The sequence below is a fragment of the Aythya ferina genome (assembly GCF_964211825.1).
Source record: "Aythya ferina genome assembly, chromosome: 21".
NCBI classification, from domain to species: Eukaryota; Metazoa; Chordata; class Aves; order Anseriformes; family Anatidae; genus Aythya; species Aythya ferina.
In genome coordinates, this window is record NC_140319.1 from 2,833,627 (window position 1) to 2,854,522 (window position 20,896).

The 20,896-nt window shown below is 38.1% G+C and overlaps 1 protein-coding gene across 6 annotated transcripts in view; it reads right to left on the reverse strand.

Moving 5' to 3' along the window:
* Nucleotides 1-18,353, reverse strand: part of PRDM2 (PR/SET domain 2) — a 68,242-nt gene extending 49,889 nt beyond the window's left edge. For 4 of the 6 annotated variants that reach the window (XR_014685315.1, XM_084495399.1, XM_084495401.1 and 1 more), the window contains exons 1-4: nt 18,264-18,328; nt 10,406-10,479; nt 2,003-2,120; nt 352-455 (exon numbers count right to left, since the gene is read on the reverse strand). Coding sequence is in view for 5 of the 6 variants with exons in the window: in XM_084495399.1 (XP_084351525.1) it covers nt 352-455; nt 2,003-2,120; nt 10,406-10,414 (231 nt within the window). In the remaining variant the exon portion in view is untranslated. Of the gene's footprint in view, nt 1-351; nt 456-2,002; nt 2,121-8,636; nt 8,680-10,405; nt 10,480-18,263 lie in introns of all 6 variants that reach the window. The other 2 variants (XM_084495402.1, XM_084495403.1) reach the window with 2 other exon arrangements.
* Nucleotides 18,354-20,896: the final 2,543 nt, after the last annotated feature.

Sequence of the window (20,896 nt, forward strand, 5' to 3'; positions counted from 1 at the left end):
TCCATATCCTTCCAGTTTCCCTAATTTCATAAGTACTCAGCTGCAGAAGGGATATCACTCACTGTTCAGGCCAACAAAGCAAAGCTTTTTCAGTAGTAGACTCCTAAAAGGAGAAGGGATCCAGAGACAGTATATGAGAAAATTACTACAGCAATTTTATACAATGCCATTAATTTAAAGTTTTGTAGTTCAGAATGGTTGCTCAATGCAAGTATCTATAAATACATATGCAAAGGTAACCACAAACGGCGATTATTTCACATAATGTCTATCCCTAAAATCTCTAGAAAGGTAAATGCAAAATACCAAGCTAGTGACAGATACCCTTTTCATTTGCAAGCTTTTTCTTACCTCCCACATATATACATTGCTCTTAACTTGAGATCTTTTTTTCTTGTCACCAACAAAAGGCCCAAATTTCTTGCCTTTCAAAATTGATTTTGTTGCCCAGACACCTGAAAGGATACATATCAATAATTATAACAAATCTGACTGATCTGAAGAAAGTGTTCTTTTCACAACTCCTATTTCTTAAGATCATTATATGTGTCTGTCTCAGGTTGTGCAGCATTCTACAATATTAAGATCACAGCAAGGAAACTGAAGTTTACTAACAGGAATTCAAACAAACCTCACCCCCAAACTCCCTTCAGTCACATAAGGTTTAAGTATTTACCTGGTTTCATTCTTTGCTCATGGGCTACTGTAGCTCTGGAGACAAAAAAAATGACAATTTCCTTGTACTTCAGGTGATATCCAAAATACCATAAGACCATTACAAGTTTTATATAACGAAGTCACAAGTTCCAGCTGCTTCGCTGAGTAAACAAGTTAATAAAACAAAAAACTCTTTGCTTTCTCTGAAATAACATCAGACATATAAAGCCCTCACAGAAGTTACGAAACTAAATAATACTATATTTTGAAGGAAAAGCATTTAAGATTGGTTACAATATGTGCATAAATTAGTTTACAATATTTAACTGAACTGAAAATGGACAGCTACACTTCACATTTTATAGCAAAGAAGCTACAAACGGATTGACAAATAATTGCTATTGTTTTCTAGATTTCCCTATCCCACCTCTCTTTCACCAACACATACAAAAAATTGAATGTAAAGCAGCCATTAAATTTATGAATTACCTGCAGGTATGTAATGAGAGGTCTGTTTTGTTATTGTTTTGTTTGTTTTATATTTCAACGCTGACTTTGTCATGAAAATGAAAAAGTGTCCTAAAGATATCTTTGAAGTTATAGAAACATAAGTAGTTGAAGTTTTCTAGCATTTTTTCTCCTTCTACCTCACTTATGTTCCAACATAACATTCTCATTCAGACCATGCCAGAGCAGGTTCATACTAGAAAATATTAACTTTGCTCCAAGGAGTTTACAACCTGTTACTAACAGTAATGCATCCATAGTCAGGATATTCCTCAAACTATCAGCTTTCAACATCACGTATCCAGTCTGCAAATCTGACCTCCAAAGTTCTCCCAACTTAAACCCTGTTTTAAAAAAATAAGTATTTTGCATACATTACAAAAACAATACTTCATTCCATATAGCAGCTTTCAAGTCTGCACTGATCTTCTTATAAATTTTTATATATTGATTGGACAGCGAGACACAGCACTCTAAAGTGAGACAACAATAGGATAGGTAAAAAAAAAAAAAAAAAAAAAACACAAACAACAGATAAAAGTGCTATAAATTAAAGCAAACCAGTGAATTAGTTTACTTGTATTTCGTAACCTAATCTTTCTGCATCTTGATCCATTTTTGACTCAAAATGTGATGTTCCATAAACATAATTTTGGTCTGTTTGAGAAACTGCGTCAGAAGCAGACCGCTCTTTCCAATGGAAATTGATTCAGATAAATGCTCTGGACATTCACCTCTACCCAGCATATGAGGACACCAAACTTTGACAGCATCCGTGCTTAATTTATGTGAGCTACTTTAAAGGTCTTCATTCTCTTTTCACAGTTTCAGCACTCACCAAGCCTTGTCTTGTCAACAGCAGATGGGAAGAGCCTCACATCCTCAGGAAGCCCCCTAAGCACATGCTCAGGTACATCAGCCAAGGTCTCCACAACCACAGTAGGTTCAGTTGTGTTCTACAAGTCAAAAAGCAGAAGGGCCACGACCATTAGCAAAAACAAACAAACAAAAAGCACAGCAGATGATCAACCCTTATGACCTAGTCCTGAGAGTTTTTACTCCTAATATTAGTCCTAAGAAGAGTTTCCAAATCGCCATTTCGACTAGGATCCCCTCCATCAACATCCTAACATGTAAGTATCTTTTGATCAGAACATTCAAGTTTTCACCATTATTCTCATAACCCTTGTTTATGCTTTAATGAAGAGCTCTAAGACCACCAGAGATGTAAAACACTGATAATTATGTCAGTTTCTGTAAGTATTCTTTTGCTTGAGTTAATAGGTGTGTTTTGACTACAGTGAATAAATTTAACTGAAAGGGGTTTTGTATTTCTCATAGACCAATTTGCCATTTCATTCATCTTCCCTGGCTTGTCCTACAAAACATATTCAAAATTCCCCCTTAAGTTATTTGGGAAATGTAGAGCTACATGTATTTTATTTCTCTTGTCTGAATTTAACTTACCATACAGTTCTAGACTACTACACCTAAAGATGAATGAATGGGAATCACTGTGTTTTTATACCTCGGAAAACATCTATCCATAATATTAAATGTATGTAATGAAGCTCATTTTTTCAAGATATAAACCTTCACATGGGTTCAGGGCTAGTGTTAAATCTTTGAAACTGCTCATTAATACGGTAATCTGAAATTCATCCATGAAACAGAAATACAGATCAAGTTTGAATTGCACTATTTTTTGTGATCAGTTACGCCATGAGAAACTACTGAGTTTATCATAGAGTTGTTCATAGAAACATTGCCTCAATTTTAGCATGTAGTTGTTATCACAAAGAAACTTCCAGATCCTTAAACATTCTACCGAAGCATTACAATTACTTTGATTACACAAGGTAATTGTAAACAGTATTTTTAAATTCTGCTTCCCAGAGTGTTTTTTTTTGTTTGTTTGTTTTTTAATAAAATATAATAAAAAAAATAGTATCAAAACATATCTTATGTAACCTGTCTGGAAAGTCTTGCCCAATTAAAAAGTCTCTGAAGGAGCTAGATGGATTTTCTCTTTAAAAATACTTTTAAAAATACACAGAGCTACTAACTAAATACAGACCTAATCTTTTCTAGAAATAAGCCTCAAAAAGAGTTTTCATTATTTTATTTGAGCTATATGCTGTGTCTTAAATATAATCTCTTCTGCTAGAAAATGATGCTGATCACTTCTGACAGACTAGGACTAAGAGCAACACAAGATGCTTTTAGCAAAAACCTTTGTCCGATGTGTACTTTTGGATTCTGAATAGTCTGAAGATGAGAAAAGTTACTAGAAATGTTTCAGGACAGGCACATCGTTTGTCCAGATTATACTGTTGAAGCATATTACTGGCAAAATAGCTAGAGGAAAATAAATTGCTGTGCTAAAATACACTTATTTGATTAAAACAGCATGCAGCAAAACAGCCAGAACAGAAGTAGAGGAGTTTGTTTGTTTGTTTGTTTTTCCTACATAAAACTGTAAAAACCCCTAAAACAAGGGAGATAAAGCATTAGCATCTGCATTCCATTACCCTCCCTCAACACCTAGACACTCACCATCTGCAAATTTTGTTCCAAAATGCAGAAGAAATGTGGCTCGAATAAGTCTGCTGGAGCTAGCACAGCAGTTTCTCCATTAGCAGACTTCAGTAAAGGTTAGCAGAATCATGCAGGCTTGACTGGATCTACCTCGGATGTGTGACATGTAGCTTAGCTTGATTATAATTGACAGCATTAATGAAAAGGATGACTGGAAAACATTTATGTTTCAATAACCATCCTTTTCACTTTATATTTAATATAAATTACTGAATATCTGTCCATAAAAAGTACTGGTTACCTGTGACAAATAGCAAGAAAAACCATCTTTAACTACTAAGAGCATGTCTATTAATAGAGAGGTAGCAAGTTAAATCCTATGAGTTGTTAAGTTATAAAAATATTTGTATGGAACACACAATTCAAAGCATTATTTTCTATGCATTTTTAAGATTCCTTCAATACTTTCAAATGAAAGAAGAGACACGCTGCAATTTTCCTGTGTACCCTACTAGTTTCATACTACCTGTGTTCACAGTGAACGCTAACTGGTCTCCCAGTTTAGAGTGTGAGGATGCCTTGAAGTTACAAAAGGGCAATTCCAGATCCAGAGCACTTCTGGTCTGAGGGTCCAGACCTTCTCATGCAGCCATCCATTTTAGTTTTTGTCAATCATTTCCTAAACACGTGCATAAAGCTTTTAAACAGAGCAAATGCATAGAGGAAAGAACAATGTAAAGCTTCAGCAGCAAAAATAACTTGCCTAGAAGCACACAAGTGATGATTTCCGTGATACAGGGCAAAGCCAAACATCAGCTACCCGCCACACTAAGGGTAATTTTGCATACATCAGTGATTCATTTCCTCTTTGCCTGGAACCATCACTTGATTTCTCAGCCCAATCAGTCTCAAAAAAAAAAAAAAAAAAAATCTAAAATAATTTCTGGTATTGCTTTACTTGAACACCTATCTCTTGCAAGAAAGGCCAAACAGAAATTTAAGGAGAAAACCATATTGAAAGTTCTGGAAAATGTATGTAGTTCACAAAAAAATGAAAAGTTATTTATTTTACCTATTGAATCTAGAATATTGTAGTAAACAAATTACTCCAATGTACGTACTAAAATGGGAATTTGGGATACAACATCTGCCGTAAGCATGAATATGCCCTGCAGGTGGGCAGAGAGAAGCTTTCTTGCACATACTGGAGACCACTAACACCCACGTATACCCCTCTGGTAGAACAGCTGACACACTAAAACTTGTAACATACCTCATAGAGCTACTACTGGCTCTACTGTTATCCTCCTCCTGCTTTATTTACAACCTACAAATGTGCCATTTCACTCCAAAGACCAGCCTTAAAGTATCTGCATGTCAAGCTTACTGCTCTCTTTAAAAGACAATAAAGGGTATGAAATAATGTAATAGTTATTTCTGTATCCTATTCCTAAATAACCCAGCAGTTCAGAACACTTAACTAGCATCCTGTGATTAATACGAAGAGTTTTACGAGATTTTATACTAAAGCTGGAAAGGTAATAGAAAGCTAATAAATGATTTATGAATGTTTGATACGAGATTAGCTTAATGTCCATGTTATGGAATCTACAAGGATCAGTAGGCTGCTTATAATAATATTCATATCATTATTCACATAATTTATAATAGCAAGTGTTACATCTGTCATAGACAACTAGCACTTTATTACCTAATTGTAGTTAACAAAACACCCATTCCTGATTAAAATTACCAGAAGTTCGAAGTTACAAGGATGTACAATATCCCATAAAATCAGTCCCCGTTACTGTGGAATTGTGTCGGTGAGAACAAGGCATATGTTGAACTTCATGCAACAGCCCTAAAAATAAAAAGTATCTGCCCTTCGACATTGAACTTTGATCCTTCTGGTCAGCTACAAATCCTGGTGGTGATGGCAATAGCTCCTCGAATAGGAAGGATGTCGTATTTAAGTTCTGGAGAAACTGCAGGCGGTGTTAAATAACAACACTAAATTGGGCAATACTACAGCTGTCCAAGTAGACCCTGACTTTCTAGAAACGATCTTTGCGTTTACACACAGCCATGAAGCGGAGATATGATAGCAGTCTCCATATACTGAGTAACACTCAGGATTTTCCCCTGACCACTTATGAAATGCTATGCTGAAAGCTTACTGGAAATAGATTTTAAAATGCATCTCTATATCCTACCAAAATTAACATTTTTATCTCTAAAGCAAAACAGATGAAGCTTCCCAACCTCTTCTACTTCGCATCTACTCTTTGCAAGGGTGCTCAGTACGGCAAGTATTCTCCTTTACATTTTTAAGTGTGAGTTGCTGAGTTACAAGAGCAGATCTGCCAGCTTTCTTTAACAACAGCAAGAAAAATGGTAAAACTGGAGTCACAGCAATGTTATTCTATTGCTGCCTTGGTAAGCCCTAACAGCTGCACAGACACATCCTCAAGAGCTATTTGTAGGGGAGAAAGACCCCGAAATTGGAAACTATGGAAAGAACAGAATGCCAGAAATCCCTTCCCATCCACAAGGGTGAGGAGACTGGGGAAAAGAGATCCTTATTCTTTAGTTATAGTAGCTGAAAGTCTATTCAAGGCAGAACAAAGTTTTATTTCATTTTATTTTGCTCTACCTCATTTTATTTTGCTCTTCAAACAGCCATAGAGAAGAAATAGGGATGAAAGAAGTCTGATTCAGACATCTGTTAGCCTTGAACTGATATGCATAAGTCCACATCTCGGCAGACAAAAAAGAAACTCGCTCTTCTCAGCGTATCAAACGAAGAAGCCTAAATATTCTTCCAGTACATTACCCCATGACTTGAGGAGAACAGCGAGCTTATTTTTTTCACGGTGGTTTCTAACAAATTACATGTAGGCATAGATGAGGCAGACTGCAGAGAATGAACAAGACAACTACCAGAACAATGCATTTTAAGCTTCAAGCTAACAAAAATGGATTTTTACAACCATAGCTAGATGAACAGTTAAAAAACTCAAGCCTACAAAATAATCTGATCAAAAAACTTTAAAAATCAGACTCACCTAATTTAGACATCTATATCCTCTGATCTATCAGACATTTCTTAATAGTGATACCTCCTTTCAGCCACAAATATTCCAAAACTGTTCTACCATTGAAGAAATTTGTTCGCAACTTTATTTAACATCTACCTACCTAAGTCAAATTAGCTGTTATGTTCAGAGAACACAGCACCCCGACCCACTCTGCACCTGTTACATCGATAGATTTCACAAGCACCAGAAAATTGGAAATGGCCTAGTATACAACACCACATTTCACACCTCAAACAAACATTAATAAGTAACCAAATACTATATGGTAAAATAAACAATTTACTTCAGTCAAATCAGTGCAACGTAATTTTATTTGCAATTTATATGTGGTTATTTAAAGCACTTTCCAGATCAAAATTTGTCCCCAAGGAACGTCTGTCTACCAAATGAAGAAATACCAGGATTTCAATTGCTTTTCCAGCAACACTTAATCACATTTAAATAGTTTTGTCTATTAAAAAGTTCACCTTTCTGTAAGGATAGTGTACTGCAGCATATCCTGCAGCCAGCTTCTGCACTGAACTGCAGTCCTCATAGGGTATTTTTCCCACTCCTGCCAACAATTTTGTTGCAATTTTGAATACATAAGTACTCGGAGCTTGTTTCCCTTTTAAATTTGCTACCCTGAAGTTCATTACACATATTACATTGTTACCATGCAAACTAGCAAGGGTGAAGAGACCTGAGAACAGCACAAAAAAAATCATCTGAGGGCTGAAGGTGCACCTTAACTGAAGCTTTTTTCCTCCATTTGCATCAAATTCAGAGTCCAGTCACTCCGACAGTAACTTTCAGCACTTAAGCAATTTTTATGTCACTTTGAATAGAATTGTACCTACGGCCCCTCCACAGGTTAGGCTGTAGTGTTACAGGCAGTACCTAAGCAAGGCAGAAACAGGATCTGCTACAAGCCATTCACAGATCAGATTGGAGCCAAAAAAAATCATGCTGAAGGACGTGACGAATGACAAACATTCAGTTAGTACCATGTTTTGGTGGAAAGGGGACTGAGATACATGAAAAGATAAATGAAAGGATGCCACTGAAGAAAGACACATGGCAAAAGAGTTAGAAAAGAGTTGTGAAAAGGAAAGGAAGAGCCTAAGGAAGATGATCAGGGAGGTCAGAAGCAGAAAGGTCTCTGCTTGTCCCAAAGTCCTGCCTAAATCCATTGGCAACAGTTTTACTGCACGCGCTTGAAGATTAAAGATGTATTAGAAATAGCTGAAATTATCATTTAAGCAATTCCAATGGAGCAGGAGGGAGGGCGTTTTACTACAAGTGCAGATGTCATTTATTTAACAAATGGTGAAGGTATGAGGTAACTGCCCATGCAGTATTCCAGGTAACACACGACTTTTTCCATACTGCATCTCAGACTGCATTAACATAGAGTAAGTGCTGCTGACCAATAACCCATGGTTACTTGGTTTTTTGTTTGTTTGTTTGTTCTTTTAAATAAACTATTCAGAGTATTCTGATGCAGTTCACATACTGAATAAAGATGTCTTTTTAAAAACAGAGAATGCATGCCATCGATCCTGAAACACCAAATTTCCAAGGAATGCAAAAAATATTAATTTAAATGACTGCATTTTCAAAAGCTATTTTTCTCCTTACTGCAAGGAGAAGGCAATATCGATTTATGCCAAGGTTTTTCTTCATTATAAGCAAACTAGCAGTGCTTTCACACAAACAAAGTTCACAATAGCCTAGTTAGTTTCAGGGTCACTGAAGTCACACCAAAAGCAAAGATAAGCAGAATGAAAGAAATACGAGAACAGAGCACTTGAGAGATGTTTGGCATCAGGCATCAAAGACATTTCATATACAGACCTGGCACTACAACTTGTCAACAGTGAATGAAATGACAAGGGCACTGCAAGAAAAAAAAGGGTTCATGCTAAATACACACTTGATATGAATGGTAATTGAACAATAAAAAGCCATATGAGCTCTGTACACTTTGGAAACTAAATGTGAAAGGCAGAGATGCCAAGAAGGACTCTAAGCTATTGTAACTATCCCCAGAGGCAGGGTCACCTCCTAATTTAACTGTAAGATGACACACGGCACAGCACTGCAGTAGCAGCCCCAGTAATGAAGAGGAAAACTTTGTTTTCACACAGTGCAGAAGTTTTACTTAATTCTAGAAAGATATCAGTGCTGGTGGAATGGGGGACACAAATGGGAAGGAAACAGCTGCTGATAACAGTTAAAGATTACAATCTAGAGCTTTCAGAGTTTTAGCAGAATCCAAAGCTTATCAGAACAAGTGATAAAGCAGAACTATTACTTGAGGAGAACTGTAAGTTTGCTTTATGCCACTGAGAGCACTCAAAATAAATTTTACAGGTGAAATAACTTCAAGTCTCAATAGAAATAAATTGTGAAGAGATTGTTATCCTAGCTACCCCAAACTAAACTAATGTCTCAATGTGTTCTAATATGCATTATAGATCATGCAAACAGCACTTCTATTGATGTGTATATATAATACAAATATGCACTCTCTACAATACATATTGGAAGACTAATAGATATATTTTGCTTTTTAGTGTTTTGTTGTTGTTGTGTTTTTTTTTCTTCTTTAAATCAGATGAAAAAAGCAACTGGAAACATCCCACCACCCAACTCCATACTGTAATTAATTTATTTGCTCTTCTATCACTTTAGTGGGAGAGTATACTTCAGCAAAGTGCTAATTGTACTCAATGCTGATGATCAATTAAGGGCTTAAGGGCAATAAAAGCACTCATTAGAAACAGGCAATGAAAGAAGTAGACAAAGCATTTTGCATCACTGTGTACCATGGCTGTTTCTGGCTCGGAAAACAAGAAGCTTCTGTACATAGTCATCTTTTTAGCAAATTAAAAAATAGCGTTCCTTCAGTGTAACATCTTATGTTCACATTCCCATGCCAAAGGGACTTTGTAACATCATCCAAACAGAGAAGTGCTTATGAGAAAAACTGAAGCCAACATTTACTTGTTCTGTAACAAACATTAAAATCCCTACTTAACAGACAGACCAATAAAAAAATAAATAAAATCACATCCATTTGGCACTGATTAAAACAACACCCTCCAGAGCACTCAGGATATTCTTGCATCCATATAGCAGAGAATGCATTGCAAAGGCAATGTGCTTTCTTTCCCGGCCTTCTCACTTGGTTCTAGAGAAGTGTGAAATGTCCCGATCAATCAATTTCCATGACAGATTCTGTTCCCTGCATGTTTGAAATAGTAAAGTGGTTTAAACAGGTAAAAAAATGGAATCCTTTAATTTTCAAACCACTTTTATAAGGAGCTGAATTATTATCAAAAGCCTCAGGCTGAAATAGACTTTTTTTTTTCTTGGAGAGGCGTTCTCGTAAGACGTGCCAGCCATAATAACTTATATGTAGCTAAAGGGGATTCACACACAAAAAAATAAAATCCATGAAATAAGTCTCACAAGCACGCACACTGTGGAAAGGAGGATCATGAGCTTAGATGACACTGAAGATTTTTAAGAACATTTTTTGTGGATGATTTAGTTATTAAAAATTAGCTGTTCTAACATCTAAGTAAAGTATTTTGATGAAGTCTTGCAGTTAAACTCACCTGATTCATTTTGAATTCCTGTTGTGTTCTGAAAAGACACACACAACAAAGAAACTCCTTTGATTACATGAGCCCTAAAAAGAAAAACAGACAATTGTAATACACACCTACCTACAAATTTACATTGAATTGAAAGTGCACACAGACCTGTAGTTTCTCTTCCTAAAAGGACTGTTCCCAAAGCAGCATATTGCTTTATACAAAATCTGCTCCAAGATAACGTTTTGTTATTTTAGCTTAAAACTTATATGAATAATGAAAAGAGGGATATCTATCATTTATCTAAATTTTAAAGTAAGTTGCAGAAGAAATGTGCTCGAATAGGATCATTTTGTTTGTTTTCAAAATCAACTTAGCTTGTTCAACACGGATTTCTTCAGCATTTAATATCAAAGTAATATGAAAGACCTTAAGTGTTTTTAAGATTAACAAGATGCATGCATTTGAGTCTTGACTCTCCAATATTAGAAGCAGGAAATTCTTCATTCAGATAGGCCTTTTATTAAGATATTTTATTATGCTAACATTTGGCTTTCTTGTTTAACAGAAGCATGAGACTTCAAAAAGATTTTCACCAAAAATTGCTGGTTCAAGGAGGCATTAAATTTGGAAACTCTTAACACAAAATTGATCAGAATAATGTTATAACTGAGAGTTTAGTATATCAACTCACCTTTTATTTTTCCCTTCAATGCATAAACAAAAGCATTATTGCAATTACACTGTAAAACACCATCCTGGTGTCATACAAGACTTTCAATGAATTAACAATACCCTTTTTGGAGGTTAACTGGTGCTTGAGCATTTAGAGCATTTTATTCAAGTACTGCTATTTCTTTCCAATCTTTAGTGTTGTGGGTTTTTTTTTTGTTTGTTTTTTGTTTTTTGTTTTTTAAATATATATATATAACAATCATTAAATGATTTTACTAAATACTTTGTATAAGTACTAACATTTAATTTAAAATTTATTCAAGCAATATATCCTCCAAGTAAATTTCATCTAATCCTTCACATCTTTGCACATAAGAGTTGTTAACGCTGTGTAACATCAAGGGAAATACCACCAAGTTTCATACAAAGATTGCATTGCTTAAACAACTCATAAGACAAGGACAGATTTCCTTGAAAAGGGTGTTTCTACTGTGTACAGCTCCTCTGGGATTAGCTACTTTTGTCCTGATATTTCTGTACTCTACTTGTCTTTAGTCAAACAGCTGAAACATCTGAAGTTCGGGTTCAGCTCTGCAGCTTGTTCTGTGGGCTCTGCCAGCAGAGACCAGGCAGGGACAGGAGCCCCACGCCAACTGCTTTTAGCCACCTGGAGAAAAGCACCACTTGGGGAGCACACCGCAGCTACTACCTAACCTATTTCAGTGCATCAAACTCAAACCGATTCCCAGGAACGATGCGTCCCCAGCATTTCATTTGCTAAAATACTCCCCAATGCTGACGGAGAACACAGCCAACACCGAGAAGCTACTGAACAAGTAGAGCATGACATGGGTTTCATTACGATTTATGGTGACTCCTGAGATAATTTGACCCTGCCACAATAAGGTCTCTTTGTCTCCAGCCTCTCGCGCCGGAGCGCAGTTGTTCCTCACACATCTTCCACATGCCACTGACTTCCCGCAGCCTTAGCCGACAGCTTAACTCCTCCAGACAACTACAGCTTCTACTTCAGACATTTTTACTCAAATGCTTTGGACAAATGGCTTGTGAAATGCGATCTGCAGGCTGCCTGTCACCTGCCCAAAGCTGCCGTGGCACATGGAAGTGCCGAGGAGATGAAAAGCGACGCTGGAGCCGGTACAAACTTGTGGACATCTCGGTATGGAAAAACGCTGTTCTCTTTTATTCACTGCTCGTTTGGGTGGTACCTGCTTAACGTCAATCTGTAAATGAGGTTATTTTGGATAGCAAGAGAGGCATCAAGCATTTCCTAGAGTGAAAAATGCTTTACTTTAGGTAAAAAAACATCTGCTTTTCTCTACGCTTGGTGAGAAAACTAAAACTGATTAATTGCAGATAGACAACGCAAGAATATTTTATTAACACAATTTCACAGTGCAGCCTGGTGCACTACTGAGGCTGTAGCACATGAGGTTATGTGGTCGGTGTCTCCAGCTGCCTACGTCTTCCTTTTCTCCGCCCTTGCGCTGCAGCTTAGCAGAGCGGTGCCCATCCTCTGTCAGAACCATCTATCATGGCTCTGGAAACTGATTTAGAAAACCTACTGGAAGATGTGCCCAGATGTTACGCTGCAGTAACCAGTCACCTTGAAGTATATGTGCGATTTTCAACACTGAATAAACCAGAAGGACTTTTAACTCAGAACTCTAGGTACGTAAAACCGACCAGATTTAAAGCACTGGCTTGCAGAGGCAAACATCCATCAGCATCACTGCTCGGCCACTAAACGTAAAGAATGAGAGGCAACAAGTATGAGGGGGGGATGTTCCTAGTGTGACTTATTAGAGAAATGCCAAAAAAACTTTTTAAAAAGGTAAATTTTATTTCAAAAATGTTGTTTTATTTGAGCAGTAAAAACATACTTTTTTATATACTAATTCAATATTATTTTGCTTAGAATTAAGTTTTCAAAAAGAACCAAAACCAAGCTTTTTTTTTTTTTGAACCGGCTGGATCCAAACCTCTGACGGATATTTCAAACTTGCAAAGCTTAAAATACTGCTGTAGTTGAACATATACACAGTTCGGTTTCATAACAGACTGCACTACTCTACACTCTTTCAGCTACAAGTTACCAAAGGAATCAGTTCATCAAAAAAAAATACAATCAGATGAGAAATGAAGCTACAGTAGAACAGAAGCTGCAACAACTATTTATAAAAGTACTAATTTAAAGCACACATTTCACCTTTGCATTTTATGTCTGCAGTTCTGACAAGTTACCTGAGCTCTAGAACTCAAAGGCTCTCTGAAAAGGTCTTCGCTTTTTTCCACTTTTTTTTTTTCCTTTGTTTGTTTTTGTAAACAACGCACACAACTGTTTGGAAAGGTTAATTGCACTGGAAGAAAATAAAATCTACATACAGACTGATCCATAGTCACTATTCCTCCTTGGATAAATAAAAAAAAAAAAAAGACATTAGCAAAGAAGACAAACCATTTGCAACACTAAGTTTTGTCTTTAACCTCTCGTTCAACAAAAAGAAGAAGATATGGACCAAATTCTACAACTGCTGCCCAAATACCAGCTCCCTGCATGACCAATGGCTACCAAGCAGGTGGCTGCAAGCAGGAACAGGCTGCCACTGCACACATTAATGGCTTATCAGCCACTCGTACAGTCTAGTCCAACACAAGGTTTCCTCGAAAAGCCCCGAAGGAAGCAACGCTGCACGGATTTGTAGTCACAGCAACTGCAGGACGCTGCACCCAGAGGAGCCAGGATGACCACAATGAACAAGTTTTTAAGTTTGCAATAGACTGCAACTGTGTCAGTACTTTGAAGTCACATCACCAGCTATGTCAAGTACAGGTAAAAACTGTTTTGAACCTTTTCTCCAAACTTAACAGCAACGCAGACACGTATCTACCAGTCAAAGCCCAGAATATTATTAAAGCCTATCACAGTAAAACTTGAACATTCACTGAACTACTGCAGAAAAGGTAAATAAAGGTTTGGTTCAATGCCACCCATGAAATGCACTCACCAGTAATTTGAATTGTTAAAATTTCCAAAAAACATTGACATAAATATTGTAATATTTATATAACTATTGTAATATTTATGTCAAACCACAATGTACTGCTGCATCCCGTGAGTAGAAAATTCCTAGGCACTTTCACACGATATTGAAGCAACTGAGAAACAAACAAAAGAAAGATTTACTACACTCTATAATCTTAGTCTCAGAAAAGTTTATTTAGAAAGTCTCATCATTAAGCAACAAATTATTTAGATGGGAATATACAAAGCATTCTTATTTAAGGAAACACTGAGCACTCTAAAACAAAACATTTGAAACAAAAAATTTGACCTTGCTTCTGAGTTCTACATTCAAGGAATTTTAAATATTCCCATATGGGAAAAAAAAAAAAAAAAAAAAAAAAAAAAAAAACCTTACTTGGAATAAACTTTGCACTTAAAAGCAAGCAATTTTATAGAAAACCAGCATTACAGATCCCCAATCCCCCAAAAGTCAGGTGGTACTTCTAGCAATCAATAGGTTATACCAACTGGTCTATCTTCTGATTTTCTAAGCCATATTTATCACATCTGTAAGCATATGATTTTATTTTATTTTTTAAACCCAGAATAAAAGACTACTTCAAAAGAGAACATTGCTTCCAATTCAGAGAAAGGAAAAAAAAAAAAAAAAGAAAACAGGCCTAAGAGCATCAATCCAATTTTGGAAGCTGCAAACGGGACATGCATTACATCACTGCCCCGGTAAAAACATGTTCTTTACAAAACAGGCATAAAACTTGAAAGGCTCAACAGCCTGCCTTCTTACTGAGCAGGGGCTCGGGCTGGAATGATGTTGCACAGCGTTGAAAACTCTTTTTCTTTGTCTTGGTTTTTAGTTGCAGCATATGAAAGATTTAAAACAAAAAACCCGCACACAATAAGGCGTTTACATTGTTTTGCAGTTCGATACTGAGTTACTGTTTCACCTAATACATTGAAAAATTGGGTATTAAAGCTTCCAAAAATTTAAGTTTGTTAGCTCTGAAAGATTAAAAACCATGGATTTGATAGAAACAACCAGCACTATCTACAGGCACTTAATTGCCATGACAGTTTCAATTACTGTAGACTGTCAGAAGAAAAACAGAGAAAAGTGGGCAAGTAACGATTAAAACATTAAAATCTGTTGCCTCTTGAAAAAAGAAAGAAAGAAAAAAAAAAGCTTTGCTTACTGCTATGCAAAAACCAAGCTGTTATACCTTAAGAGGGTTTATTTAGATAGCCACATCAAGAAATCATCATCAGAAAACCAAATCCCAAGTTCTTCACCTTCATGCACATTTTTCTAGAAAATCATTTCTTCCTCATGGCAGAATTAAACAGCAAGGAAGCAGAAGCAGCAACAGAAGGTATCAGACACTAAGAACTGCAAGTACCCAGAAATATCACTCGATCTTCAGACAGAAGTACACCTTTTCATTCTACTCGCAAAGGCAGTACATTCAAATAACAATTTTCTCAAACCAGCACACTGCGGATTTACCAGTACGTGGAATAGCCTGTTTCAGTTGCGTCTTCTAACGATATAGGATTGTCTCTCACATCTGTCTATAAGCATGTTTACACAGAGGCAAAGCAATATTTTTCAGCTAGGAATATGATCAGAAAACACACATTGGCAGAGGAAACAATTTCATTTGGGTGGGAAGGCGTTAAGGAGCAGGATCACACCTGCCCTTTCACGTGCCAAGAAATCCAATGTGAAATACATCGCAGTACTTTTAAAATCTCTCCATACTTGCCAAGACTACGTGTGGTTCAAAGATTCTTCCCAATAGTCTGATTGAAGTTGAAATAAACATACCCAAGGTGAAGAGCAATTAACTAAAATAAAAGGAATATTTTCAAGACTTTTTTTTACCACGTACCATGGCCGTGGAAAACGCCGCCAAACTATGGTGTTCCTACTGAAAGATTGCCATGTATTAAGAGCTAGTAAACTAAAAGGATTTTGCAAGGGTAAGACACTAGTATGTATGTTAATAGTACAGCAAATGTAATCATGTACAGGACTAAAAAATTTGGCTGAATTACAGAACGCTAAAAATTATGAAACTATAAATCAAAAGGGGATAGCGTGTAACGCAACTCCACCTCGGCAAGAATTAAGCATGGAGGCTCTGCTAACTACAAAGACTGAAGAAAGGCTCACAAGGAAATATAAAGGAAAGGCTTTGCCAACGCAGGTATTCAACATGCATGAGTTTATAAACCCCAGATGTTTATAAATCCCCGACAAAAAAAAAAAAAAAAGAGCAGTCTCCTGTCTTCACAAGTAAGCAAATGACTCATGATGAAAAGGGTACTGTGCTCTTGCTACCAGCCACAGCCTAGGTTTTCTTTTTTCTTTCTTTCCCCTAGTTGAGACTCTCATTTGAAGGTATGGCAGGCACGCTGCAAGGGAGCTCGTGGCTGCAGACAGCCATACACAAACACATTACCACAACCGTCATCTCTAAATCTCCCTGAACTTCTGTTTTTAACGGATTGGCACCTAGTGCTGGGCAATATTTAAATCTTTGTATGTTCTGCCACCTTTTTCACCCCTAAAGATCAAAGTCTTTGTATAAAACACTGAAACAGGCACAATGCTCAATGCTGCACTGAACAAAGGATGCCAAAAGCCACTTGAGTTTTAAAGGAAAGCTGTCATTGACTTTGATTTTCTGTTGTAATTCCCTTCCATTTTCAAGCAAATACTTGTAGATAAATATAGACGGTTTACACAAACGTACGTAAGTACTTCAACATCCTTCCCCCATCTTCCATGCTACCCTGGAAGGTTTTTAGGATCCCACACCTACAGCAAATAGCACTCAATTCAGGAATCTCCAAACACCACACCCATCACTTCTATTGAAAATTATATTGCCCAAAGCAATGATTTGCCTTTTTTTCCACAAAGCTAGGGTCTCACTAAAAGTGAAACTTGGCCTCGTTGTTATGGCCAGACAAGCTGCTGCAATGCTTCTGCCCTAGCATGTCCTGGGGGGGGCCAACAGTGAGCTACATGCCTGAAAACCAAGAAGCACTACATGGCTCCTGCAAAAAGGATAGATCTTCTGTTTCCTAAAAGTCACACTGCCCATCTATCAGCGATGATGTTCTTTACCTGAAGGGCTGCCACTGCCCCACTGCCACTGGTTTCTGCAGCTGGAAGAGCTGGAGGCTTCCCAGCCTATGCCAAGGGTGGCACACCTTAGCACGCACAGCATTTTTATTAAGACATAGCAAATGTCAAGGGATAACAACATAATACTTAGACACTACACTGCTGTACTTCTTCCTATCTGCATAATACATGTGGATAAACTGAAAGACCTAGCATCCAAACAACATGCCTGACACAGTTCAGAGCCTAGGCTTGAAGCAGCAAAAGCAGCATCAGAAAGGCAGGCAGTCCTGCTGCCTTTGAGAGCTGTCTGTAATGGATCACTTGAATGCGAAGTAAGAAGAATATTTCTTTTAGCCACCAAGTGCTGAGGCAGCAGGTGCAGCCACATCACCTCCCCTCCCTCCTTCAACAGGCGAAAACAGTTTATAAACTTTTCTTCGCTATTTCAAAATAAAACTGCGGCTGCTTCACGTGAATTTAAAGCCACCAGAAACTTTACTGATATCCCAGGGAGGATGCTCTTACTGAGGGAAGCGAAATTAGCGTCTCCGAGCCCCCTCTCCCCCAGCTGGGCTGCAGCAAGCCCTGCCACCCGTCAGCTGCCACAGCGCTGAAGCCGCCTCCCAACACCAAGCTGGCAGCGCTCACATCGCCAGCTGATGCCTCCGAGGCACCGTTCTCAAAAAAAAAAAAATAAATAAATAAAAACCAAAGGCAGGGGAGGCAGACGGGTGGCTGAGGGTGCTCCCTCCCCTCCCCGGGACCCGCTCCCCGCCAGCCTCACGCCCTCACCCCTCGGGCCGGGTCCCCCCTGAGGCGGCTCCACCTCCCCTCAGGAGGCAGCTCCGCCGGCCGGGCCCCCTCCCGGCCGCGCCCCCGGCCCCGCACCGCTGCTTGTGGCTGCGGCTGTGGCTCTGCCCACCGCCCCCAAGCCCCGGCCCGCCCCTCCTGCGCCGCGGCGCCCGCGGGCAGCGCGCCCGGCCCCGCCACCACCACCACCGCCGCCGCCGCCTTCCCCTCACCTGAGGCGCCGCCGCCGCCGCCTCCTCCCGCGGCCCCGGCTCTCGGAGCGGCCTCAGCTGCGGCCCCGTCCCGACGCCATTTTGTCTCCAGCCTCGGAAGTGACGTTGGGGGGAGGCCAGCGGGCAGGCCCCCCGCCGCGGGACCCCCTCCGCAGCGGGGACGGCCCCGGCTCCGTCCCCGTTCCCGTCCCCCCCCTCAGCTCCGACCCCCGCCGCCCTCAGCCCCCCGGGAGGCCGCCTCAGCTCAGCCCCACCCGCCCGAGCCTGGACCCGCAGCGCGGCCTCCAGCCACCACCCTCAGCCCCAGACAATGAGCTGTGAGGAGCAGGTTCTCTTTCCCTATTTATTTTTTTAAATTTTAAGTTGATTTTTTTTAATTTTTAGTTTATTTTTTTAATTTTTAGTTGATTTTTTTTTTTCATTTTAATTGATTTTTTTTCATTTTTGGTTGATTTTTTAATTTTTAGTTGATTTTTTTCATTTTTAGTTGATTTTTTTTAAATTATTTTTTAAAATATCATCTTTTAGCAGTGCAGCTCCCCACTCTGACTGAAAAAAAAAAGGAAAAAAAAAGCAAAAAAATCACGTCAGTGTCTGTGGGGAAACCCGGAGGTGAGGCACGGCCACAGCCTCGCCCCCCGGGGGCCGGCGGTCTGACAGGGCGCTGCGACCTCCCCTGCCGTGCCGGCCTCTCGGATTAATTTCTGAGAGGAAAAATGCCAAGTTATGCCTTGGAGATGGGCATAACGGCATCTCCCTTTGTCTACGTTACAGTGCAAAATAGTTTTTACCTCTCACTTGAATTTTATATTCATGATAGCATCAAAAAGATGTAATCTTCCTAGGCTGAGGCTATTCACGTTCATTATCTGTATACATCAATTAGTAACACTGGAATCATTAAGCCTGGATATGCAAACTACTCGTAGTAACAGGATAGAGAGGAGCCCTGTTCCACAAAGCAGAAAAGTTCCTTAAGTAGCCAAGGGAATTGCCTGACCATCAATTCTTGTCACACTGAAGCTTTTTGGAAGAATCCACCATGTTTCCAATGAGAGTAGCTGCAAAGATGATCTTTCACGTGTAAGGAAAGCATGGACTTCAAAGCCAGAAAGTTTTAATGCCTCTGTTACAATGCATAACTCTACCAATCAACAGCAGACTGAAAATAACAGGACACAGTGATCTTCCCACCTGGAACACCCAGGAGATATTTATATTTTAAAATGCTTCTTAAGTGTACCAAAATCAGTTCTGAACCCTCTAATTGAAGTAATGACAAGTCGTTAGATAAATATGCTTAAACTGCTTTGATTTATTAGACTAAGTTAATTTAATTCCAATTTATCTGTATTAACAGTTTATAAACTAGACTATACAGGTTATCTTTTTTTTTTTTTTTTTTTCTCAAGAAAAAAATCAAGGCTTTCCTGTGCTATATTAGGGCTTTATTGTACCTGTAACAGAGAAACCAAATCCCCAGAACAAAATGCATGTTTTACTAGCTGAAGTACAACCTTTTTTATCTTCAAAAATACTGAAGATAAGGTTTCTCAGAATTACCTCAAGTAATCTGAATACAAATCACAACAGTTTTCTGCTTAACATATTTAGAGCCTTAGAAAATGGTCTTAGATATGCTCAGAACAAATCCCTTTCAGAAAACATACATTTACTATCTTACATGTTTTAACTTCTTTTTCTATGTTCCAGAAGCATTGTTGTTGACATCATAAACTAAACAGGGCAGATTCCAACAAGCCAATCCATGTAACTTACAGCATTAGCTACAAAGCACTGGTGTTTTTAAAATTTTGTTAGAACTTATTTATTTTATAGTTCCATTACCAAATTAGCAATGCTAACTCCCTCATTTAAGGCTGAAAGAAGAAAAAGCTTTCCATTGAGAACTACTGCTTCTCTATTCCTTCCTGGTCAAGGCACTTCAGAAGCTTAATATAAAGACTCAACTTGCTGCTGATGGAAGGACATCCATTTAAAAGTCATAGGAGTTCATCACTGGCTTAGTAATATGTTTACTTTGAGGTCTAGGATGTGTGGGATTTGTTTATTTATTTATTGTAAATAAAAATGGAGGCTGTTGGTCTTTCGTTTCTTGCATTTTTTGTTTTCTTGAAGGTTTTATGTGTCTTTCTGCAGTAATATAGTAGGAATGTAGTGTAGCTAAGATGGATTCATTGTTTTGTGCTTCATTTAGTTAGCAATTTTAAAAAACTTTTCCCAATGTACTTTAGTATTTAATGATAATTCCTAAGCAGTCTTCTAATGGATGATGGTCTTTAAACTATAAATTGTCTCTGTTCAACGCTATTGTTGATTTTTTTTCATTTTTTTTATTCTCTAGGAATGTAATGCTGGAACAAGATGGACTTCTTTATAGATCCATAATTCTTTCCAAAGGCTCTTTAGTTCTATGTTTCTCTTAATATATTTCTTGTTTTACTAACAGTTTCTTTGTTCTACCTTATATATTGTAGGTGAAGAAGGAACTCTTGAAAATCTGAAGCTCTAAGTGGAAACAAAGTAGCTTATTCTAATTACTTACATTTTATGCATTTAATTGCAACTGATAAAAGGCCCTAGTTCTATGGTAACAATATCAGTGTTTTTCA